Raw genomic sequence first — 26399 nt, forward strand, 5'->3', positions numbered from 1 at the left:
CCCAGCGCCTGGCTGGGAGCCTCCCGCTGGAGAGAACCGCGCCTCTCCCCGCCCCCTCCCGGCTCGGGCCCCGGTGCTTGGCGCTGTACAGAAATATACCCGGAGCCGGGCCCGCTCGCAGAGCGCAGGCCGCTGTGGCCCTGGGGCAAACAGCGCCTGGTGGGGCGGTCCCGAGAGGCGGCTTCGCGATGGCCATGCGCAGGGAGGGGATCGCTCTGCGCGGGTTGCATTTCACTTGGGGCTGGGTGCGCGGGGCGGCCCCGAGCTCCCTGCCTGCCCGTGGTCCGTCTTGCGGCGGCCCCGAGGATGACGCTCTACCGAGCCGGCTCACAGTGCCGCCCCGCTTTGCGCTGGCGGCGGTGAATGCACCCGCGGCCAGCTCGGGGGATCGGGCCCTCTGCGCGGTTCATTGTCACGTTCCCCTGGATATGCTCAGAAACGCTTTTCTGCCGCTGGGTCTTCATGTGACCAAGTTCTTCTCAGCTGGCTGCAGGAGGGCTGGCAAGCGGGCAGGGCTAGCACCAGGGTGCGGACAGACCGTCTCTAGTCGGTCTGTCAGCGGGCCGCCCATTGGACGGGTTGCAAGTGTAACTTCTCTGGCACGCACAGGTAGTGAGAGTTGGTCCTTAGCCTGGAAGAAGCTGCGTGTCCTCATCTCCTCTGAAGTCAGTGGGAGTCCAGGGCTCCTAGCACCTCACTGGATTGGTTCCAGAGTTTGTTTCCAGGTATGTGGCTAGGGGTGGGTGGGGAGTGGAAACTTTCTCTGTGCTTGCTGGCGACTTTTAGCTCTTCATAGAAGCCTTATGTTAAGCAAATGGAGTAAAATAAAATAACATAGATTGTTTTTTGCTGCCCATTCTTACAGGTAATCCCCAGGGACTCTCTGGCTGTGGAAATGTCATATGTTAACTAATGAAGACTAAATAAGTGTCAAAACAGGTAGGTACTCTGTTTTACTTAAGCAGCCAAAGGGATAATAGAGGTTGTTTTTAAGCCCTGTGCTGAAAAATGGACTCTTGGTGGAACCCTTCTTTTATTAGAATACTCTAAAGCAGAGTGGGGTCTGCCTTTGTCCCCTAGCTGCTACCTCAGTAAGAATGTTTCCTCATAATGTTAGTAACAGTGGTTAATGACCAGATAGTGGGCCTTATCCAGAGTGTTACATGAATGTAAAGCTGATGTGTGATCAGAATATCAATTGCGTTACTTCTGGTTTACATCAGCGTGATGTAGCGTGATGCTATTGTGATGGGGGCTATGTAAATACATAGTAAAGTATTAAATTATATTGTTCTGCAGGGGAGAAGTGTGTTCTGTTGAGTATTTGGCTGTTATATGGTAAATATTTGTTAAGCTTACCTTATTGTTTACATCTAAAAGTATAAAAGATATTTTCTGAGACCTGTGCTGTTTTAATTAAATAGATTTTATCATGTCATGTTTTACAGATTTGTGTAGTAAAAATACATTTCTTTAAAAAATTAGAATTGAAATATTTATTGGCATGCACCCAACACCCCAAATAAACACGTTAAGGAATACCTGGCATGCTTCTAATGAATTGCATGCTTTCTGGCATAAGATATACAAACTTTTTCAGTACTTCCTATTTGATGCAACACCATAGCATGTATTGTACTGGTCATTTCATACCTGCCATTGAACAGTGATGGAGACGGAAGCCTGTCTGCATTGTTGATTACTCCTTTTCACTCCTCCCCCCCACTCCACCCAGCCACCCACCCACCCACCCACATTGCAAGTTGCTTTTTAATGACGTTAATATAGTTAGGCGGGGAGAGAGGGAAGAAGGAAGGTGTCTTATGTTCTCTCTGTAGGTAGACTCTGGTCTTCAATACTGTTCAGTAATGTATCTGATGTTGCAAGCAGAATTTCAGTATTAAAGGCACTTCCACTGAGGGCTAGTCTATGCCTTGCTTTAGCATTCTGTCCTGTCTCTGCTGGTTTGACACTGAGAATTAATCTCTTTCTTCATTTTCTATTACACTGTTGTTAGTACTAAATATTATGAAGTCACCCAGAGGCTCCACTCAGGATAGGGGCCCTGTTGTCCTTGACACTAGATAAGAGAGAATCCTTGCCCTAGAGGTCTTATAGTTTAAAAGATACAGAACAAGTGGAGCGTAAGTGATAGGGATATAACATGCAAGTAAATGAATGTGATGAAGAATTGGCAGAGTTTTATTAGATACACTTTCTAAAAATAGCTTTAATTGGAGATAGAGGTAGGATGAGGAATGACAGGAGTGAAGAAGTTGGAAGAATAAGGAAGTAGGAAAAGGAAAGAAGGGGAAGAGAGTAAAATCTCATCATATGTCTGGAAGGAGTCATGGCAGTGATGAGCCTTAAGAAGGATATAAGCTTTATGGCTTATAATATACTCTTCCCCTGCATAAGGAGTGGCATGGGAGAAAGTACAAAGGTGTTCTCCACCAACCAGTCAGCTTTTCCTATTCAAGACTGGGAACACTGGAGCAAAGTCAGAGGTAGATTTTTTCAATAAGTTGTTAGAACAACTAGGTAAGGTAGGACTAAGGCCTGGTCTGCACTTAAGATTTACAATATAATTATTTTGATTAGTGGTGTGACTTTTTTACGGAAATATCTATACCTGAAAAAACTCTAGTGTAGATGTAATTATGCTATTATAAAGGTGATTTATACTGGTATATTTTATTCCTTTCCCATACAGGAATAGCATGTGTGCATACTCTCTCTTTATCTCTCTAGCATAGGGGTGGGCAAACTTTTTGGCCTGAGGGCCACATCTGGGTATGGAAATTGTATGGCGATCCATGAATGCTCACGAAATTGGGGGTTGGAGTGCAGGAGTGGGTGAGGGTTCCAGCTGGGGGTGCAGGCTCTGGGGTGGGGCTGGAGTTGGGAGTGCAGGAGAGTGCTCCGGGCTGGGACTGAGGGGTTCGGAGAACGGGAGGGGGTCAAGGGTGCAGGATCTGGGCGGCACTTACCTCAAGCAGCTCCCGGGAGCAGCAGCAGCATGTCCCCCCTCCAACTGGTAGGAGTGGTGCTTGGGGCAAGGGTAGCATGAGGAGCTCACTGGCTGCCCCTACGCATAGGAGCTCGAGCGAGGACATGCCACTGCTTCCAGGAGCCACAGCACATGTGGAGCGGGGCAAGCTCGTGACCCTGCTCCCTGGTGGGAGCTCAAGGGCCAGATTAAAACATCTGAAGGGCCAGATGTGGCCCCTGGGCTGTAGTTTTCCCACCCCTGCACTAGCAACTTTTTACTGATATATCTGCATCCACACTAAGGGGATTGTACTGCTTTAACTATACTGGTGTACTTTTTAGTGTAGGCAAGCCCTAGGTTGTGAAAGGCCTTAAAAGTACAGAAAAGAAGCCTGTGTTTGATGTGGAAGTGAAGGGGAAGCAAGGGGAAGGATCTAAAGAGGGGTTGATGTCAGGTTGAGGAGCCAGAAAGATGATCTTAGCAGCAGATTTTGAATGGACTTGACGGGAGCAAGTTTGAGGGGAGTCAGGCCCCAAATGGAAGAGGTTATAGTAGTCTGGTTGCAAAATGACGAGGATTTGAATCAGAGTTTTAGCTGTGCGGAGAGAGGGGAAAGGCCAGATCTTAGAGATGCTATATAAAAGAAGCAGAAAGATTTAGATATGGCCTGAATGTGTGGGTCTAGAGAGAGAGTTGAGGCAAAGGTATTGTGCAGATTATGGTCATGAACAACTAGAACGAAGATGATGATTTCCACAGTGTTTAAAGGAGGGGGAGAAGGGATGGTGGAAGGTGGCTGTTTTGGCTATGTTGAGTTTTCGCTGTTGGACTGTATATGAATGATGAGATATCAAGATGAGATGCTAGGGTGAATAGAGGAAGATGGGATAGAGAGGTAGTCTGATGAGTCACTTGCATAAGATGATAGTCAAAGCTATGCTTGTAGAAGAGGAGGTGGCCAAGGACAGAGCCTCGGGGAATGCCTATAGAGACGGGGAAAGAGGAAAACAGCCCACTAAATGAAACACCTCACAGGCAGTTGCTGTGAAGGTGATTAATGTCATATGCAGAGGATCATGACCTTAGGTGAGGAATAAGCAAGAGGCGGTAAACCCTTAAAGGTATTTTCATGGAAAAGTTGCTAGTAGTAGTTAAGAATGAGGGTAGAAAAACAGAAAAATCATACAGGAAGGAGGCCTCAGGACCTCTAACATTATGAACCTTTTCTTGCTTGCTAAAAGTTAAATATTTAAAAAGTGCATACCTCCCTTCTAAAAGGTGCCAGCCTGCCAATACTGGAAACCAAAGTCCCCTAACCACAGAACAGATAGATCACGAGCAATGAGTGTTTTTCCTCATGCAGCCTTGATTATGTTTCTCAGCTCTGTTCTAAGACCACTGTAGAAAGTGAAAAGTTCAATTTCCATTTCTTTTTGATTTTTAGCCTGTGTGCAGAACTGGCCAGCAATGATAGGCATTATGAGGTTAATTTTTAGCTATGTGGATAGCTGTCCACTGGAAGCACGATAAATCTGATTTGTGTAATGCACCAAACAACTGTCATGTCAAAGGAAACTTGTACTTATTACAAATCTTATTACAGGCTTTTGATATAGTGTTGAAAGGACCTGTCAATACGGCCAATTCACTGAGCTATCCAGGCATGGGTTTTTCCTGAATCATCACCAAGGGTATATGATAAGGATTCTTCCCAACCCAGGGCAATGACAAGCTGGTCTGAGGGCTATGATTTCCACCCAAAGCCCTCCCACTTTATATTCCATCTCTCTTGTACAACAACGGCAGCAGCTGTAAATGCAGCCAAGGCCCCAATTTTCTCTGAGAATATAACATTGTTTTGTGCACGTCCCTGGGAATACCTGAGGGAGAATGCAGTAACGTTCCTATCTGATTCTCACAGCTATCCTGGCCTGAAATTCACAGGTCCATAGACTGGACTCTTGCACATCCCCAGCCTAAAGTTTTTAGTCCGTTACCTGACTTATTGTAATGTAAAATCTCTTCCAATTCGGTCAGCATTCAGGATTCATATTTCTTGCTTAGAGAGTGATCCCATGCAGCTCTGACAATTTGTTACAGGAGGTGTTGCTGATATTAAATTTTCTCTTGGTATATTCTAGCAAGAGTTCTTTGTTTTTAAAAAGAGAATTTTGTATTTGTGCATTGTAACTATAGAAACAAAATAAAAATACTATGTATATTGCCTCTTATGATCTGACTAGTGTCTTGTTCATCATTGCCCTGCACAATCATTTACACCAGTGCAAAATAAGTGCAAAATGTATCCCCATGTTAATGGTAACATTTTACACCTCATTAGCAGTCAGGTCTGGTCTAAACTTGAAAGTTATACTAGTATAAATATTTCAGATACAGGTGTGAATTTTTACCAAAATAGTTATATTGGTACAAATCCTAGTATGGACTCAGTTAAACTGATATAAAGGTGCCTTATATCAGTATAGCTTTTTTTCCTTCCCATATGAAAATAAGGAGTAATGGTATAAGCACATTTATCTCAATATAACTGCGTTCACTTCACACACTTTAGCTACATCCATGTAGTTAGAGCTGTGCAGCTTTTGTGAGTAGATGAGCACGTAGTCTTCGAGAGCGACTAACTCAACTTGAACTTAGTGAGAGTTAAACTGGAAGGGAAACAGCATTAAGAACCTCAAAATTAGGAAGGGTCAGTGTTCAGATGGAAGATGCACATAAACAGGTTAACCAAATAGAATATCTGACAATAAAGGAAGATGAGAAAGGAAGTCAGCTAGAGTCCTTAAATTAAGAAATATAATTGTTTTGTAGCACTCACTTCTCTTGAGGGAAAGAAAGATGCAGTAGAGTTGTATCTTTTATAAATGGGAATTTAGAATGACTGGGAAATTTTTCGAAGTGAGTTTTGAAAAACGTATTAAAAAACATTTACAGTGACTGTTTAAGGGCTACATTTCTAAAAAGACCTGAAGTCTGCAGACAAAAATGCATGCGCATGCTTCCTTTCCGACAATAGGGTGTTCAAATTCTTTGCTCTAATTGTATACCCACATTTGTAGGCATAATTGTGTGTACATTTTTTCATGAGGACTTCTGTTTTGAAATTTTGGCCCTGTCACTCATCTACAATCACTTACATTACAGAAATACATATTTTGTTCTGTTTTGGATGATCGGGATTTATGAACAGTTTAAAAGTAAGTCAGGAAATCATAATTACTGTGTCACAGTTTCAGGAGCTAAGATATTTGAGTAACACAACCTGTTACTGTTAAAGCTGTGACAATCCTAGCTTGTGGCTCTGGAGCTGCAGGATCCTACAAGTGGCTCACTGTTCTGTTCACATATCTGGGACCCTGCAGCACTGTGAGTGGAATGCCCAGTCATGCGAGCATACACCTACATTATCAGACAAAACAGAAAGCACTAGGCAAATGGTCCTGGGGGGGGAGCTGCTGCATTTAATTTCTCAGCCTCCCTTCTCTGCCTCTTGCTTTATGAGACCCAGACACTGGCTATGTCAGTTTTTCACCAGAAGTTAAGAAGGGATGGATGGAATTCGAGGGGATGCAGATCTGATTTCATTAAACTGATGACGTGATGTTGTACTGAATGACAGTGTTATCAGCTATTGGTACTGGAGGACAGCATGTTGTGACTATTTTTGGGCTGTGATGCTCTAGCTTTTAAAGCTAGGTAATATTGACCTAGGGGGTTCTTTGCTACACAAAGACAGGAAATTGTTCAAGCTATTTTAAGTAAAGTTCAGAAAAGTACCATTCATCCTTTCATATTTCAGGTTAACTTTTTCAATATGTAATACATTTGCAAAGGAAAGCAACCTACTTTGTTTGCCACCTTTTAAGATTTATGCCAACAGTTCCACTGGTTGCAGTGCTACATCTCTCAACTCTCAGAACACATAGTTCTATGCTTCTAATGAGAAAAATGTGTTAGAGTATGCTAATTTCATTTGTTCTCAGTTTCTGCATTTTTATGGGTGCTTAAAGAATACTGAACACTACATTCTTCTGCATGGACAAACTAGACTGTTAGTCAACCCTGCCTAAAACAGACCTTCTCCAGATTGTTAGCTGCTACTACTAGTTAGCTAGTAAGAGCCTTTATATACACTTAAAATAAGAGAAAATACAGGGAATAAAAACGAGACTATGGGAAGAGTTGAGGAAAGGGTACATGGGCACTGAAGTCGTTATAAAAACTTTCTCTCCCCCCCTTAATTAATAAACCACTGCTGCTTTCCAGATTTTCTTCATTCTTGCCCTTAAAAAGTTTGATCTTCCCAACTTTAGTAATTGCCTCTTGCATAATACCCTTACGCTTAAATGACGACTGAAGGTCTAGTTTTCTGTGTGCGTGTGTAAAGAATTTTAAGGGCCACTTTGATTCCTCCTTCATTATGTTCTTTGGGAGATTCCTCCTCATCTTGCCACATAGCCCTGTCCTTGGTCCCCATCTCTTCTCCCCCCCCATCTTGTTTGTTTGTTAACCTCATCCGAAAACACGAATTCAACTACTATAGAGTACTTACAGATCTACCTACCTGCTCCAGACTTGTCAGCTTCTGTCCCAGCTAAAGTCTCAGCCTGTCTCTCTCTATCTTCTTTGGATGCGTAGCTATTAGCTTGAGCTCAATGTGGCTAAAACAGAGCTCTTAATCATTCCCCCCCCCGCAAGCCCTTCTTGGACAACACCACCATCCTGCCTGTCACTCAGGCTTGTAACGTGGGTGTTCTCTTCGACTGGGACTTCTCTCTAGGTCCTCACACCCAGCCGATGTCCAAGTCTTGCAGATTCTTTCTGCATAACATCTCTAAGATATGGCCTTTCCTGTCCATCCATGCAGCTAAAATTCTTGTCTGGGCTCCCATCATCTTGCACCTCAATTACTGCTACTTACTTTTCTCTGGCCTTGACAAATGCAATCTTGCCCCACTCGCATCTGTTCAGAATGCTTCTGCACTCTCACTTGGACTACATTACCTCTCTTGTTGCATCCCTCCACTGGTTCACTATTCTCTAGTGCATCAAAATTTGTCTTTGCATTCCAGGCCCTTCACAGCCTACCTATCCCCTCTCATTTAGTATTAAGAACTTGACTCCTGCTTACAATTGCCCATGATGACAGCCTCCATTGCCCACTTAAGTTTTCAAAGAAGCATCTTCATGTTTTCTCCTGTGCTGCCCCTCGTGTGGGATGAACGCCCTGCAAACATTTGCTAAGCCACTTCATTGTTCTCCTTCAAACCCGTCCTTAAACTCTTTGCCATGATGCCTACAAAAAACTTGGCAATGCTTAGGCCACTGGTGTTTTGAGACCACTAGGTATCAAACGGTTTCCTTGTAGTATTCATCTACTGTCTCTTTTATTCTGCTTTTGCTGACTTAGGCTCCTAGATGCTCTGATAATACAGATAATTAGTCATAATAATGGTTCATATAAATAATTCCTACTATCCTCAAAGGGTGTGTGTGTGTGGAAGGCAATATGATCTTGAGTAAATGGAGGAACCTAATGACTTCAGCAAAAACAACAAGGAGTCCTTGTGGCACCTTAGAGACTAACAAATTTATTTGGGTATAAGCTTATGCTAAATGTTAATCTCTAAGATTATGCCCAAATAAATTTGTTAGTCTCTAAGGTGCTACAAGGACTCCTCGTTGTTTTTGCTGATACAGACTAACACGGCTACCACGCTGAAACCTAATGACTTCACTGTCTGTGCCGTTATGTGCTCACCTAGCTTTTATCTGCTTTTTTTCCTGTTCATTTGCAGGAAATGTGAGGCAGGGAAAAAGTTGAAAGAAGAAATCAAGAAAATGAATTTGTTATTAGTGAAGTATAAAGAATCCCATAACTACAGATCTTTTCTGCTTTTTCATATTTTTCTCATAACAAGCAGGGCAAATTGCTCCAATTTACTTGTAAAAATTTTCTGGTTTACAGTAGACAACAGTAAAGGTAGATGTGAGGCACCTCTGTTAAAAGTTAGTAAGAGTCTGAGAAGATGGAAAAAATACAATATTGCAGTTTCAAGTTAAAGATTTAGATTGCAGAGTCATCTAGTTCTGTAATTTATACATTTTAATAACTGTCTTTATATCCAATGGAGCATGTTTAGTGATCATGTTAAAGGATTTCAGGCATGGAAAAGGCTTACCGTTACATAACACGTTGCCTTCTAACTTTACTTCACTTTGCAGCACAAAGAAAAGTGAGTTCTGTTGTCATTGCAGTTCCTGTGCTCATTTAAATTTTTACAAAATAACTTACATTTATATAGCACCTTTTATTTTAGAGATCCGCAAGTACAACACTAGGGGATGGTATTGACCAATAACAGGGCAAGCTCCTCTTACAAAAGGAGCATGCACATCAGATAAGACTGTTCTACACAAACTGCACCGTATTGGTTTCACAGGGATGAAGGGTTTAGGTGACCATTTTGGGATTTGAACCTGTGGTGCCAGGGAGTCAAAATCTAACACTTAGACCTTTATGCTGTCTCCTCAGTCATTGTTTTGGAAAGAAGTTTAGAGGTAGATTAGTGGTGTTTTTTTAATGCAAACATATTTAGGATAGGATTCGAATCTCTAACTTTGTCACAAAAATTAGACACAACACCAACCAAAAGGAAAAAATATCAAGCACATAATGAACAGAAGATCTATATAAAATGGCTTGTGGTAAAGAACTGATCTAATGGCATATTCAGCTCCATGTAATGGACCTTGTTTTGAGAGCAATCATGAGGTATAGTACTGAGTGTGTCTTCTTCCCTAAGTTTATTGTATCTAACTCCCATGCATCAAAGGGAAAAGAGAGCTTTAACTCCAGTGCTTTAACTGGTATGTTGACATTGCTAATCTGACTGTTTTCTGTGAACATAATAATGCTCTTATATGGCTCTTTTTTTCTATCAGTAGATCTCAAAATGCTTTACAAAAGGAAGTAAGTATTATAACCAAGCATTTATTGTCAAAATATTCAGGTATTTTGAAAATGTCCTTCATGATGGAGTCTGTTCTTAAATACGAAAGTAAAATTTCTGAAAATCTCTCTCTCCAACACAATTAAATACGCGATGCATTTTATTGTACTGAAGTTATATGCACAAAATGGAATGTATCATTACAGGTATTATTGCAACTATTATGAATCTGGAAAAGAGATTGAACCAACAGTGTTTTGGATATGAATAAAATTAAATTACCAAACTTAGAGCCATACAGAATCCCAATGCCCCGACACTAGTGCTTAAATAAGCATAATATTTAAGAGTATCATCATTGATGTGATTAGGGAGTTCTTGAAGTGATAAAGGGGTTTATACACTTTCCCCACCATCTCATGACAAACAAAAATAAGCTTTTGACAGAAGAGAGAGAAATTAATGAAAATACATAGATTTTACAACTCCATCTGATGTACGCTTTAAATTTACAGCCGTGTATTCAAAGCCCAGGCATGCACAGGAAAGGAAATGCTGGTCTTTTTGAAAACAACAATCAGTATCCCTTTGCAGTGTTTACATACTCCTTAAAGGGTGCCATACATAACATTTCTCAAACATTAAAGTATACAATTAACATTTAGTAAGTATTCTCCATGTCAAAGGGAATAATTTTTTTTAATGGATCTTGATATATTGATGTAGGCAAACATTTTCAAACTTTGATGCCTAAAATCCGAAATCCATATTCAGGCACCATAAGTGACTGGATTTTTCAGAGCCTCCCATTGGTGTTAGTGGAGATGCCTGTTCTTGTCACCTTTTAAAATTTGGTCACTTTATTTAGGTGGCTAACATTTAGCTACTGGAGTCTGAATATTCTGACCCTATATTTAGCCTTACTGTCCAGCGGAATTTACTGGGCCTGATTCTCTGCTCTGTTACATCAGTCTTGCATCAGTGTAACATAGCGGAGAATAAAGACCTTTGAAACCAACAGGATCTATTTCTCATAAGTTAGCAAAGAACTGAAGTATTAATGGGAGAATAGGTCCCCAATATATATGATATGAGGCAAATCCCCTGGTCATCTGATTAGACTGGTCCATCAAGTTTGATATCTTATGTACTAATAATATTGTAGAATTAAAGCATTAACCTCTACTTTGTTCTCCTCTTGTTAATAGCTTTTGAAAATTTAACAGGTAGACTTGTGCTTCCTAGATCTATATTCCTTTGACAGATGCCAGAAATATGGTGACAAAAATTACAATCCTGGTCTTAAATGCAAAAGCTCTTTGTTTCATGTTTTAAATCAACTGTTTTGAATGCATTTTATGTACTGCAGCTTATTTACGTAGGTGCCTGACTTGAATGTTATTTTGTAACATTCAGTTTACAATTTGTTTTCTATAGGTGGTAAAGTATAGATTATATCAGTCAGTCATTTTGATGACTTTACTTTTTTTTTGTTGCCCAGCTACAAATATAAAATTGACAGAAAAGAGGAAGAGACTACCTGTGTGTACAAACATAAATCATGTAATGTTTGTGCTATTACTGATGGAAAATAAGACCGGTTTTCATGTGATTACTGAACATATATAAATACTCTTGCTGTATGATGTGGTACTACATTACATTTCAAAGAGGACCTTTTATATATTAAAATACAAAAATATGCTTTAAGGGATTAAAGAAAATAACTTAAACTCTGAGAAGCAAGAAAATTCATAGTTGGGACAGAAACTCCTTATGCCTTTGTATTGCAATAGTTAGGCCAGTTAGGCCAAATTCTGCCCTCAAAAGTTGGAAAAATCTTCTTGATTTTTCAATGGGATTTATATAGGCATGTGAAGGCAAACAGTTATTAAAGATGGGAGTTTCAGAACATTCTTGCTATATTGTGGATTCAAGTCATATCCTCAGTTACTTTAACAGTTTAGGTTTATTTTTGTTTACAGTAATTTTAAAATAAAAGAAATGAGGCACTGATACGGTATGGCTTATTTGTGTCAATGTACCGTATTTTTGTTTCTAAGGGTTTGACATCATGAATAACCTAATGCATCAAGGGAAAGAGTAATTTCTTTGATAACACCAACTGTTTGCCCATTGTGTCTAATGACAAACTGATATACCAAAAGTAAAACTATTGATTCAATGGAATAGCTTAGTTCTAATGGAGTTGAACCTTTATACGGTAAATGTTTTGCCATGTACTTACTGTACATGTAGAGTAGCTACTTAAAACATTTCTCTTTTAGCTGTATTAAGGACTTAATCCTGGAGTCTTGACTCAGAGAGAACTACCACTTCAATCAATGGGAATTTTGTCTGAGTGCAGGACTTGGTCCTAAAGGTAGTTTAAAGATAACTATTTTTTTTAGAACAACTTAAACCTGAAATCACCAAAAAATTAAAATTTCCCTCAAAAAATAAAGGGCCAAAGTTGATTTTCTTCAAATTTTGAAAAAGAAAAATATGCTCTTTGGCTAAAATCTTGTATACCAAATTCAAACCTGAAACACTTCTGCCCCCCATTGTTCTAAACGTCTGAAAATATGGTTTTACAATGGAATCTTCTAGTGACCCTTAACTACAGTGTCTTGAATGCAACATTAAAATAAATAAGATAGCGTAGTACAGATAAACATGCCTCCAAATCATATACCCGTTGTGCAATGAAACCGTAATTCTGAAGATGAAAGGAGAAGCTTATTTGAAACTATTAAATGATTTTTATATGCAGTTGAGGTTTTGGTTTCTTTCCAAGAGTTCCTTTACTAGTTTCTCTAGAGAGAAGAGATGCTCATCCACATCTTCTGGTACAAGATTCCTGATGGAATTGGCAAGTTCAAACAAGTATTCCGTGTTTCTTCCACTAGGACCAACTGCATTAAAAATCTGTTCAGCAATGTCTTCTAGGGGTGCTGGACCAAGGTAGTTAGGATTATCACAAGTTCCAATATATAACAACACATTAAATGGTTTTATTGAGGGATCTTTTGGATAGAAAATGACAGTTGTAGTCCTGTAGCCTCCTTTCTCTCTGAAGTCGAGGTATGCCTTTACTTCAACTTCTTGTCCTGCGGGCAATCTGTAAGCAACACCCCATACACAACCCTGTTGAAGAACACAACCAGAAAGGTAAATCTAAACACTGAAGGGATACTAGCAATAAACTTAATTTAAAACACATTTTTTTGGTAGAGCCCTTTCTACAAATAGTTTTCCCCCTTCGTCCTCTCCGTCCTTTATTTAAGAAAAGAGCTGAAATCAAAATGGTGGTTCTTGTTTAAGAACTCTCAGTTGACGTTAATTATGCCAAATTCTTTCTGCACCCTATTATGGATATTGGGCTTAGTTCTAGAAATAAAGGAAATTTGGTGCAATTTATTTCTGCTAATGTTGTCTAGTTGTTGCATCTGAATTTAGAGCACTAAACACTCAGGTTCATTTCTGTTAAATAATGTTTGCTAATAAAGCATCAGCAGAGCGCATACAAAATGAGTTTTCACAATCTCACACAAATAGATTAAAAATAAATTCCTTAGATGGAGAGGTAGATTTAAAAGTAATTTTCACTAGATTATTCCTTTTAGGTAGGTCAATCTTCATTTCTAAAACTTTGAATATTGCTTTATTCTGATACCTATATTTTAAAGGATTTGTGTTTTAATTTATATGTACCACCAGTGTGTAGAATTGAAAGAGAGAAGGCTATCTGAAAGTTTTGGCTTTATTTTCTGCTACTGGGGAAATTCTGCATCACTGTGCACGCACATAATTAATGAGCCACACATTTTTAATTTTTTGCACAGAAAAAAGCATCTGCTGAAAAGTTGCTGCAGTTCCGCCTTTTTCCCACGAGAGGGTGCTGTGGTGAGACTGCAGCAGCAGCTCCCAGCCAGTAGAGAAGAGAGAGAGCCTTCTTCACAGCACCTATAGGGCCAGGTCAGGAGACAGGGGCTATGGGGAGGCAGACAGTGTGGGGTGCTGGGGGGTCAGACAGGAACTCATAAGGGTTAGTCAGGGAGGACAGACTGGGGCAGGGGCTGAATGGGAGTAGAGGCACAGGGCCACATAGGGATGGGGTATCTGAGTAGGGCACAGATGCACATGGGGATAGGGTGTCTGGATGGAGGAGGAGGGACCTGTGTCTGATTGAAAGGGAGAGGCTAGGGTCTCCATGGGGGAAGCTCCCTAACAGTTGCCCCCCCCCCCCAAAAAAAAAAACCAAAAAAAACAAATCCCCAACAACCCCAAACCTGTTCCATACTTCTCCCACCCACATCCAACAACCTTCCAAGTTCACATCCAGGCTCCTTCCCCACAATTATTTCCCTCTCCCTCAGCTCCTCCATTACCCCTGGCTCCCCCCAGCCTTTGCACTGCTTCTGCAGTGTGTGGGAAATATGGTTCTGTATTGTAGTTTAAATAAATTATTACTTAGAGTTCTGTATTAATATGCCTAGTAAAGAATCTATTTGTCAAAAAAACACTTCTGAATCTCTTTTGTCTGTATTGTTACAGATATATTTGCTGACAGGTATTTTGAAATAAATGACCAAAAATAATTGAAACTGGTGTGATTATATTGTTATTTTGACAAAAAAAATGCAGAATTTTGCAGAATTTGAAAATATTGTGTGCAGCATTTTTTAAAAATTTTTGGTGCAGAATTCCCCCAGGGGTACTTTCCTCAGAACTAAACCCTATAATATCAGAGCACCCAACAACACTGTTAGCAGAAATGGCATTAAAACATCTTAAGAATCTGGATGTTTAGCCATGTGTCAGAGCTAGGTGGGAATTTTCAGAGGAAATGTTTTTTGGTCAGAAAATACTGATACATTTTCACTAGAAGTTATGGTTTTAATGAATCTCTTTAAAAACCAAACAAAACCTGAAGGTTGCGCAGGTCCAGGGTGTAATTTCTGGTCAAAGACAGAAACCTGAGCCCAGAACAGCCAACAATTTCATGCTTAGGGCACTCACCTGGGATGTGGGAGACTCAAGTTCAAGTCCCTGGTTTGAATCAGGCAGAGTAGGGACTTGAACTTGGGTCTCCCTCATCCCAAGTGAGTGCACTAATTACTAGGCTCTTAGTTATTTTAGGGTGGTCTCCCTCTCTTTTTGCAAATTTTTTTTTGAAAGGCCTAGGATTTGTTCTAATGAGAAACAAAAACAAGTTTGAATCCTCAGTTCTTCACAAAACAGAATTCTTGTTTTCTGTCCCACCCTAATGGTTTGTCTTCAAAGCTACAATTCCCAGAACTTTAATTTTAGTTTGGCTTAGAGATGGTAATCTTTCCCTCCCTTATATATTTTCAAACAAGAAGAGAAATCCTAGTGACGTAGCCCAGTGAAATCTGTATACCTACAGTGACCATGCCACCAGTGCTTAGCAGTGATTTTTAGATGAGGCCTTAATTTTTTGTTACATTCCCTGTCCATCTGTCTTCTCCTGCAAGTTTCCAGTAGGCAGAAAAAAGAAATGGTGATTTCTAGGATACCCATTAAGGCAACTATATTGTTTCTTACTAGAAGGAAGTTACTTGTTTTTTAATTAATTCAGAAATAGCCTCAAATTTAACCTGCCCTTCATAGGACAATGCAAGAGCAATCCATTTGTTAACATGAAGTTGGTACAAATATCCTTGACATTGAATTGACTACAAAACAAAGTAATAAATTTATGTATCATTCTAAATTGGCCGCTGCTTTAAGCTATTTTGGGGGATTTCAGCCCCTAGAAGTTACTTATTTTTCAGTTGTTTGACCATATTGTGTACAACAAAATATTAAAAATACTTGAGTTAGAAAAAGCAACTACTACACATATGTGACAGTTACTTATCATAATGAACTGTGTTTTATTTCCTTCCCCTGGGACTGCATCTTGTTCAACCATGCAGTCCATGATGAACCAGAAGAAACTACTGTTTTCTGTTTTATCCCTTTCAGATGTAGTAGTTTTATCTTGGGCCAATACTACTTCAAATGGGTATGTCGGTACCAGTAACCCACACCTCTCCCCAGATTGTTTTCATATGTGGATAAGCTCTAAGAGTTTTTGGTTGCAAGAGAAGTTTCTGTTTGCTTCTGCATGCAAGTCTCCTCTTGAGCTGTGGGTTACCTCTACTGCTTATGCATACTGATGCTAAAACAATGAGAATAAGTCTTGTTGCAGAAACAAGGATGTTATACAACTGTTATGGGCAAAACAGTTCATGGGTTTGGTATTAGATTTAGAGGAGCATTGGTTCAGATGTCAAAAGGAGGAAGCAATATGACGGTTTCAAGGGAAGCATCCTAGCTCCTACCCCTGATTATTTTCCCTTTTTAAAATAATTTTCAATGAACTACAAAGGGAGAGAGTTAAAGCAGTTCTCCAAAACAGCATTTTCAAATTAAAGTTACCTCTTCACCTTTCATTCATTCTTGTTTCAGCCAGTTGAGCTCAATTTAATTATAAACAAACCAACTATTGAATCAGTTGATAGTCTCAAAATAACTTAAGGTTGTATCAAAATCAAGATTAAAAAAAAAATCTGATGGTTTGCTCTGGGACTCCTGCAATCACAAATAAGTTGGTTTAACAATACAAATACAGCAAGAACAAATATAACCATTCTTTGCTTATATGGGTGAGTGTGTGTATAACATAATGGTATCCAACAGTACTGTAGTGTGAAAAAAAACTTACCAGAAAGATACAGAAAGTCACATTGACAGACACTGTACTGCATTGTGCTTGTTTTGTCAGCTACAAAAACAGTTGAAGTTTATGATTACGGTTACATTTACCTCTATTCATTGCTACCATTTCAGGGAAATGTCAATGTTACAAGTATTTTGCCTTGCTGAATAATAATTAAAAGTACAGTGAATCTTCACTGTTATGTCAGGCATGAGCCCTGTTTAGACAAACTCCCTCCAAGGTGCCCAAGCCCCTGTACGTTACGTACACTGGCTACACACCATGCTCACCCTAGCCCAACTGTGACAACTAGGCTAGCATGTACAACCTAAAAATGAAAACTACCTCAGCTCTTTGCAAGGAATGTATTTAAATGAGCTCCCTGCCTCTTCTCACACCACTGTTCACTAGCTTAGTGTCCTCTCTGTTCCAAATTCAGTTGTACTTGAGAATCCTCCTTCCTCCCCAATCTAAAATAAATGAAAATCCAGGATGTCTGAGGGAATTTACCAGTGGATGGTTGTTTTTTTACTTACCCAGATTACTTGCCTAATACGAGGAGTGGTGACTCTTGCTATTTCTTCCTCTGCACACTGATTTCTATTTGGGTTTATGGAAAACCTTAAGTTTGGACCCTTGTTTCCCCTCCCTAACTGAGCGTTGCTTTGACTCCTCTAATATTTCCTTCATGACTGACTGACATTTATCAGGAAGCTAGGTAAGAATCTGCCTGCCATCTCCATCCCCATCTAGCCTCTTGGGCCTTAGCCATAATCCCCATCTGCATATTCAATTTTCCCTGGAGCCATATTTTTCCAGCAGCAGTGCTAAAACCACAACCTGCATTATCATATCAGAGGGAAATCCTTATTGAAAAAGGAGCAGCCTTTGGGTTTACATAGCTTGGGAGGCTCAGGAAGCTTTAGTGGGTCAGCAATCACGAACAATTTTAGGCTGAAGAGAGCTGTTAGATGAGAGAAAAGTTTGGCAAACTAACTATTATTTAAATCATCTTTTGAGATTTTGTTCCCGTTCTAAGACCATTGCTCTGATTTGGGTATCTTGAAACAAAACCAAAGAGTTGTCATGTAACAACTGCAAAAAAGTGTATGCAAGATCATCCCCTATTCATAGGTCTTTTGACAGACTAAAATGGTTCTAAAATTGTCTGTAGACCTTAAATGGTCACTTCCAGATGGTTCACAATGGTGAAGCCTCTGTCAGACTTCAAGCAGTAATGGTTCATGCTAGGTATAGCTTAATGCAGGACTCTTCGTGCTTATGGAGGTGTTCTGAATGGCTGAACTTAAACACCCATGCACCTCTGCGTCCTGCAGAGATTCACGTTTTCTTGCGTGGAAGCTTATTTGTAAATTTAGAATGGGGGATGTTACTAATAAATGTAAAATTCTACCCTCCGGGAGAGGAAATGAACAGTAGAGTTACACAGCTGGGGAGGTGGTGGGTTTATAGGTCCCTCACTAGAGCAGTACTAGCCCAAAAAGGTCCTGCCCCTCAAGAGCTGCAGAGAATGCTCCAAATGGAGGATCTGCTTAAAAGGGGACTCTTGCAGTCAAGCAGGGGCAGAGTTAAGAGGCTGCCTGCAGGAAGGAAGCCAGTTCCTCTTTAGCCAATTTCTCTTCTGGGACAAAGGAATCCACAGGGGAAGGCTTGGACTGTCGGTAAGGCCCAAGAGGCGAGACCTTTTCCCCCTTTCTCCCCCCCCCCCCCCCCACCGACCAAGGGGAATCCTTGGACATTGGGAAGAGAGTTGGGAAACCCCTACTGATTATATGAATAACTGACTGTTTGCTTCCCTCCCAATGGAAAGTTGCTCAGAGTGCTGTGACCTCACCCCAAACTGAGGAGAGAATAGGGGAAGTAGGAAATACCCCAGACCAGCTTCCCCTGGACCATCTCCCTAGAGGGGACTGAGATACTCCTCATGTATTCCCACTTGGGCCTGAACTTGGTGGAGAGGGAGGGCCCAGGTCCTTGTCCCCTGCCTTCCTCCCCTGGTCTGACTGGGGGAACCTGAAGAAGGATGGGCTGTAACTTGGCTGCCAGTCCCTGGGATTGCCCAGCAAGGCCCCACAAGGACTTTGTGTGCTGTTGAGCCGTGGCCTACCCTCTAGGCATGTTGGCTCCTAAGTGAACCTACTACAGGGGGACAATATGCTCTGCACCTCTGCAATAAACTTTATTTTGTGTTGTCTCATAATATTGTCCTATTATATTGTTTGATTACAAGATGATGTATTGCTTCAAGAAAAGGATGGGAGAGGATATGACCGCACAAGACTTAATGTGGTGTTAGAACTTCTTAATTACGAAATAGCATTTACTCTACCCAGTTCTTTTCAACTGAGGGCCACAATGACAGCACAGTGCATCAGCTGAGAATTGCCTCTACCTCCATGTCACGCTAATTAGTTCCAAACTAAGGGCCTGATCCTGTGATGTGCTGATCTAGTTTGGTTGATATCGGTGGGAGATAAGGACACTCAGTATCCTGCAGGAATGGGTTGTATAAAAGGACTCTTGCCTTAAATTTAAATCTGGAAGAGAGAAGGAAACACAACCTACCCTTAGAACACCCAGATTCATAATTCATGCACTGTATAAGTCTGAGAATGATCCAAGCTAGACAGTTTGCATTAAGGTCATGTGTGTGAAAGGACAAACGAATAACACTCAAATGATTAATATGGTTTCATATTGCGGTTAACACAAATGGCTTGAATGCATACAAACCAATTATATGAACTATACACATTATAAAGATGACATGCTAAAAAAGGCTAAATAAATCTAGTTGTGCTATATAAGAGCACAGTCCTGTTGCCATAGCTCATGGGGGTAGTCCGACTGGGAGTCCTTCAGTGGGATGACGATTGGTGAGCAAGAACTATCGGACTAGGCCATAATAAAGTAGTTGCATGTAAAAGCATGTTTCCTTGTCAAAATCTGACAAGACCAGATATCTGGGCAAAACCCCCTCTCATCTCCCCCAAAATAAAAAACACTTTTTGCTATTTTATAAATCAGAAAAAAAATGTAGATTTTCTTTTACATGGATGGATTTAAGGCCCAATTTTGCCATTCTTCCATGTGTTTTACTCTGCAAATATTTCAGTGGGACTTTTCATGGAAAAAGGGCTTGCCCATCTATAGTAAGACTAGCAGAATCAGGCCTCTAACCATTCCCAAAAAGGAGCTTTTGTTTAAGCTCACAATATTCATCAGTTCATCTTTGAATTAAAGAGTTTAAGCAAGAGTTACTGTGGCTTAATCTTGACACAGGCCAGATTGTATTTTAGGGAAGCTATCTTATAGGCTGTTCCATCAGAACACTGTCTCAAACTGGTAATAGCTTCCAGGTTGTATAAATTTGACAGTAGCAAAACTCTGTTTGTTTAAACAAGGCAGTTTATTTGGGTATTCAGGAAGATGCTTAAAACTCTGCCTTCTATAATCATGAAGCCAAAGCACTTCTAGTTGCTTTTAGACTAACTAGCTAAACTAGATCAGTTGAAAGCCATTATATGTACCATTTTATATAACATTTGGATTTTAAGAATGTTTTGAAAGCAAGAAAAATTAAGTTATTTCTCTACACACTAAAGATAAGAAAATGCAGATTCATAGAGCCCTTAAGTTCTGAATGCAGTAGGACGTTCTATATGCTTAGAATAAATATTACGTACAAAAAAGAAGTACTATACCTCAGGATCTTCAACAAGAGTCACAACTCTTCCAGGCTAAAATGAAAATAAATATTGCTAGTTCAGTGAAAAGCTTTTTTTGTCAAATCATTAGCAAAAGTGAACAGTTTTTTTTAAAATAGAGAATCAAGCAAAGAGTCTCATTGAAGTCTATCCCTTTAGATGATTGGGGCTCTAGCATGTGTATGTGTGTACACACACACACACACACTGAAGTGATCTGTATTAGAAAACAATATGGGAGTTAATTGGTGGTAAATAAAACTTTAGCTTTTAAGTGGAGGTGGTAGGAACACAGAAATAAAGTTAAGGTTAGTGTAGACAAACAATTTTGAGCTCCTTACTTTTGAGTGTACTGTGTAGAGCAACTCCTGCTGCCATTTAGAAGACAATGGCAATCTTGACTTCACTGATGTAGAATTACGCCCTTACTGCTTTTCCAAAAAATTGTGTATGTAAGACATTTTCAGCTTCTTAGATTTTAGTCTGAATTTATATATATTGCCAGCTCAAGTCTGTGAGAAACTAATAAATAATTCCTTTCCCATACGTCAATTTTCAATAAGGGTTTATGCCAAAAAATTACTTAACTGTGGTATAAAGAATTAAATGAACTGGTTTATGAAAATTTTCTATTGTTGATTTTTGCTTGTTTTTAATCATCTTACCATTTTCCAGCAACAAACAAACAAAAACAAAAAACCAACCAAGCATGTCCCAATAAGAACACGTTCTGGGTACATGAGATTGCAATGAAGTACATACCCTTGCTGAAATCACTCACTACTGCCTCATAATGGATTTAATGCATGTTTGTGTTTTTGTTAATCACATCCTGTTTTCTAACATTTTCAGATTTTTCACTTGCATTTGCCCCTTCAGTTACCAAACAGTCCAGGGGAAAAGACACAAAATAAGTTAAAACTTTAAATTCAATGGTAGACTATAAAGATGAAGAGTGAGTTTCTGATATTCCCAGTAAGCGTGAATGATGGGGCCAAATTCTACATTCACTTAAATACTTGTCATTCCTGCTGATGTTCATGGGAGCTGTGACATACATCTGAAAGCAGATTTTGGCCTTAATGGTTTATAATACCAGAGGAGCTCTTATCTAGGGAGAGGATAAGGATAACCAATCCCTACTGGAGTTTTTGCATTAACATCAGTTTAAGACATTATACCTAAACTCCAGCCTTTATCTGACAGTGCCTCTCTTTGGAGGGTGCAGGTTTTTAGGCAGACACATCTTTATTGCATTGAAGTCAATGGGGAGTCACACGTCCATCTAGGAGTAGAGTTTTTGTTGTAAGTTGGCCCTAAAATAAAATTTAACTCAACAGGGATGAGCTCTGACCTGTTCTTCTGAGTGAATATTGTGAAAGGGGGGAAAACATGAATTCTTATAGAGAACATTAGTAGAACTGAAAAGTATATAACTTTGCTCCTGTACCAGAACATTTACATATAATATAGTGCTCAGACTTTGAACATGTAAAGAGCCTAGCAAGTCCTTGATTCTCACTCAGAAAATGTTGATGTTACTTTTTATGTGTACTGTAATATCTCAACTCTGATTGCTTTGCTTTCTGTTCTGGGGAAGACTGTTTAATTTACTGTATTTTTTTAGTCTGCAGAAGAGAAGAATGAGGGGGATTTGATAGCTGCTTTCAACTACCTGAAAGGGGGTTCCAAAGAGGATGGCTCTAGACTGTTCTCAATGGTAGCAGATGACAGAACGAGGAGTAATGGTCTCAAGTTGCAGTGGGGGAGGTTTAGATTGGATATTAGGAAAAACTTTTTCACTAGGAGGGTGGTGAAACACTGGAATGCGTTACCTAGGGAGGTGGTAGAATCTCCTTCCTTAGAGGTTTTTAAGGTCAGGCTTGACAAAGCCCTGGCTGGGATGATTTAACTGGGAATTAGTCCTGCTTTGAGCAGGGGGTTGGACTAGATGACCTTCTGGGGTCCCTTCCAACCCTGATATTCTATGATTCTATGAATACTGTAGTACTAAAAAGCTGTTCCCATTTAACACCATCACACTCTGGAGTTAGACAAAAGCAAGAAACAAACAATAATAACAAAGTCCATCAGGCCCATTCGTTCCTTCCTGCTAGTTTGACTTTCTTTTTGGCAATGTGCCATGTGACTCTTTTTTACAATATTCATTAGTCGCATTCACTTCTGCTTCAATCCATTACTTTCACATATTTGAATCTTTTGGGTAACCTAGTCCAAACGTTGGGCTTTCCTTTTTCTCTCATCTAAGTATATCCGCCAGTAGTCCACTTCTACTATGATGATTGAGAACCTCAAAAATCTCTTCTACTTCAGGTCCTCATTCAAAGTGTTTAATACTCAAAGTTGTGTCGATGCTTCAGTTTGGTAGCAGTGAATGCTTTCTATCCAAACAAACAGAAGCTAGACTTCTCAGTATTACTGTCATTTTCTCTTCTTGTTTGTCTAGTGGATCAAGTTTTCCATTACTTCTGAAATCTCAGGAATAGAGGACTTTCATTAAGGGTGTCACTAAACAATAGTTCATCAATGAGTGGTAGCTGATTTCAGTGATATGTAATGGTAGCCCCAGTAAAATAACAAAAGGATATTTGACTAGCATATCTTTTATTTGTTGAGTTTCTTCTGTCAATATTTTTTGAATGAGTGGGCACCCCAGATATTGGAGGTGGGGAAACCTACTTCCCTGCCCCCATGTCAGTGGAGGTATTAGATATATTTTTATTTTCACTATTTTAAGATGCAGCTGATACAAATAAAAAACCCACATCAGGTTTTGTATTAAAGAACAAGTAAGTTATGTTGTACAAATAGTCTTACAAAAATATTTTCTATTATTTCTCCTGAGTTCTGCTGTCTGCCTTTCTCTCTCATTCTTTTCCTAAAAGTATACTTGTGTACAGGGTCTGTTACATTTAAAATTCTGTCTGTATGAGAGCTTATTTTTCTAGGTCATACTTTTCCCAAAGCTGAGTTTAGGTTTTGTGCATTTTCTTTAGGCCTATTCAATCTGAGAATGCTGAACTATGTATTTTAATCTGCAAATATTGAAAAAATGGTAGAGGACTGTTATACAAAAATTAAAAACAAATGTAATTCAAAATCTATATATTTTGTATATCTTCAAAAGCTGAGAGTTTTTTAAAATCTACTCCTCTCATATTTTTTTAAACTCCCTATTCTTGAGTTCAGATTATAAATTTCTCTGTGTAGGATTATAAGAGACAGTAAAGAGCTAAATTCCCTGTATGTTTTATTCTAAATTTTTAACTTTTACTAACCCCAGGTGGGTAGATGGACTTTGGGATACATAACTGTGGCCAGATGTCTCTTAGATTCTGGACATTCTACTGTTTTCAATACAGTGTTTTCGTACTTCTTGGTGGTCAATCTGTAACAGTTTTATGCTCATGTGTCCCAGTAATGTGAAGGCCAGATTCTGCCACTCACTCGCTCTATGGAGTGCCTTAGGTCTCTTGTAGGAATCGCAAGGACTTCTGAAGGTATAACGCACTATTCAACATGAGTAAGAGTGGAAGAATCTGTCCCATTGTTCAGCAATTTCTGATTTAGCAAAAGTGTATAAGCGAACAGATTAAGATCTTTACTTGCTAGTTGAATAAAGAAAATTGGCCTATGTGATGGGCATGCTACTGGTTCCCTTCCAAGCTTGGGAATGACAGCTATTGCATACTTTCATACAGAGGGATGTTTTTAACTACCCTTTTAATGCCACATTAAACACACGAGGGGGCCTATCAATTTCTTTAAAATGCATATTAACAATCTGTATGAACCCAAGGTTTGCCATTTTTCATATAGGTATGACTATATAAGACTTTTTTTCTCTGAGGGATTGTTCATATGTCTGTCTAAAAATAATTCTGGAAGTTTTGCTTTATTCATATGTATTTAAAAAAAATTGGGTTTTCTGTTATGTAAACTGTTTTTTTTTTTTTTTAAATAACTGGTAGATTAAATTTTGGATGGGAAACAGTTAGCTCTTCTGTATTCCTAACTGTATCTAGGTGCATCCGATGAAGTGAGCTGTAGCTCATGAAAGCTTATGCTCAAATAAATTTGTTAGTCTCTAAGGTGCCACAAGTCCTCCTTTTCTTTTTGCAAATACAGACTAACACGGCTGCTATTCTGAAACCTATATCTAGTTTGTATTCTTTTCCCTTTTTTCCTATCCAACAGCTTATCTCATTTCCTTTTTTTGTATAACTGAGTGATCACATGTTTCAGCACCTCAGTTTCCATATATGTTGCTTTGTGGATCTATCAAGATAGACAAATAGCAAACTGGAACCTCTTCTTTAGTCCATGCAGTAGTGCTTTGAGTATGTCAGTTTATTAAGCTTTGGCAGAGAAGCATAAATGGAAACAGGTACTAAAATGCATGCCCACTCATCCTGATGCGTACTCTTCAGATAGGAAAGTGATGGCAGAGGAATGAGTTTATCTACAGGAGGTGCAGAATATTTTAATTGTTGCGTAGAGTGCCTATCTTACATAAAACTACCCATGGCTGACCGCATTAAATATTTACTCCCTATATTGATGTAAACAATCATCAGTCAGAAATAAGGAAGTTACAGTAGAAGCTGTTATCTGGCCCTGTACCAACCAGAAAACTCTATAAACCAGCATTTCTAATCATCATAGAAAGTCTGGTTTATAGTCCAGTTGGCATCGGGCCGGCAAGCTCCCTACCTGGTTCCATGTGGCTTCCCGGAAGCAGTGACATGTCCCTGCTGCTCCTAGGCAGAGGAATGGCCACAAGGGGTTCAGAGTGTGGGAGGAGGCTTGGGGCAGAGGGTTAGGGGACTCGGGGTGCCAGATCCAGGGGGTGCTCACCTCGGGCGGCTTCCTGCAAGCGGCAATGTGCCCTGGCTGCTCGAAGGCGGAGGCGCAGCAGGAGGCTCTGCGCACTACCTCTGCCCGCAGGCGCCGCCTCTGCAGCTCCCATTTATCCCGAGCCCCCTCCTGCACCCAAATTCCCTCCTTCTTTGTTAACTGGCATTTTTCACTTACTGGCACCCCAGTTCCCCCAACATGATGGATAAAACAGCTTTTACTATAAAAAGAATCAGAAACAATATATGTAAATGTCTTGTGTTGTGCCCTGAGGCTTACTAGACGAGGGCAAACTTAGAGTGAACTTCAGAGTCAGGTTCCTTCAACTGAGAAAGTTCTGGCACTGCTCCTAGGGGTAAATCTCCAGGACACAGGAATCTCCCAGCTGATCTTAATAGCTGCAACAGGATATAGTTTGGAGATGGCCTTTCATAATCAGATTCTAAGCCATTCATAGCTTTAAGGGCCTCTTCACTTCTAAAAGAAATTCCAGTGCAGATACTAAAGTCCATATGTTTGAGCCCACCTCACTCCAGGTGTGCAGCCATGTTCTGCACTAGCTGGAGTTTCCGGGTAAATCTGAAGGGTAATCCCACGCATAGCAGTCCTTGGCCTGGAAGTGACATGAGACATGGATGACAACAGTGAGGTCTGCAGTGAAGCGGCTAGTTACCAGGGTGGATAAAAATCAATGATTTTTTTTGATAAAATGCTTTGAGGAAAAAACCTATCTAAAGATAGTTTTAATTAAGATACATTATAGCTCAAATATATCATGGAATTGGGATTATAAATTCTAAAGTATGAGACAATATATTCATGTAAAAAGAAAAGGAGTACTTGTGGCACCTTAGAGACTAATAAATTGGTTAGTCTCTAAGGTGCCACAAGTACTCCTTTTCTTTTTGCGAATACAGACTAACACGGCTGTTCCTCTGAAACCTGTCTATATTCATGTAATGTTTAAGAAAAAGTTTTGTAAATGAGTTTTCCAATAGTTCATGGATTAGGGACCCAATCTTATGGGGTTCCACAGGCTTCTGTATAGATTATTTAGGTTAATCTTTCTATCTACCCAAGGGGACTCAGTGCTCAGTCTA

General features: G+C 39.8%; 2 protein-coding genes across 4 annotated transcripts in view; one reads left to right on the forward strand and one right to left on the reverse strand.

The window, feature by feature from the left end:
• ASB3 (ankyrin repeat and SOCS box containing 3) overlaps window positions 1-26399 on the forward strand; it is a 133027-nt gene that overhangs the window by 161 nt on the left and 106467 nt on the right. For 2 of the 3 annotated variants that reach the window (XM_048842869.2, XM_048842871.2), the window contains exons 2-3: window positions 610-725; window positions 866-939. The gene's annotated coding sequence lies outside the window, so the exon portion shown is untranslated. The remainder of the gene's footprint in view (window positions 1-609; window positions 726-865; window positions 940-26399) is intronic. The other variant, XM_048842870.2, reaches the window with a different exon arrangement.
• The window catches only part of CHAC2 (ChaC glutathione specific gamma-glutamylcyclotransferase 2), a 31701-nt gene continuing 15410 nt past the window's right edge, over window positions 10109-26399 (reverse strand). The window contains exons 2-3 of the mRNA XM_048842886.2: window positions 20419-20454; window positions 10109-13113 (exon numbers count right to left, since the gene is read on the reverse strand). Coding sequence (XP_048698843.1) covers window positions 12730-13113; window positions 20419-20454 — 420 coding nt within the window. The 3' untranslated portion in view covers window positions 10109-12729. The remainder of the gene's footprint in view (window positions 13114-20418; window positions 20455-26399) is intronic.

Source organism: Caretta caretta, chromosome 3 (assembly GCF_965140235.1).
Source record: "Caretta caretta isolate rCarCar2 chromosome 3, rCarCar1.hap1, whole genome shotgun sequence".
NCBI lineage: Eukaryota > Metazoa > Chordata > Testudines > Cheloniidae > Caretta > Caretta caretta.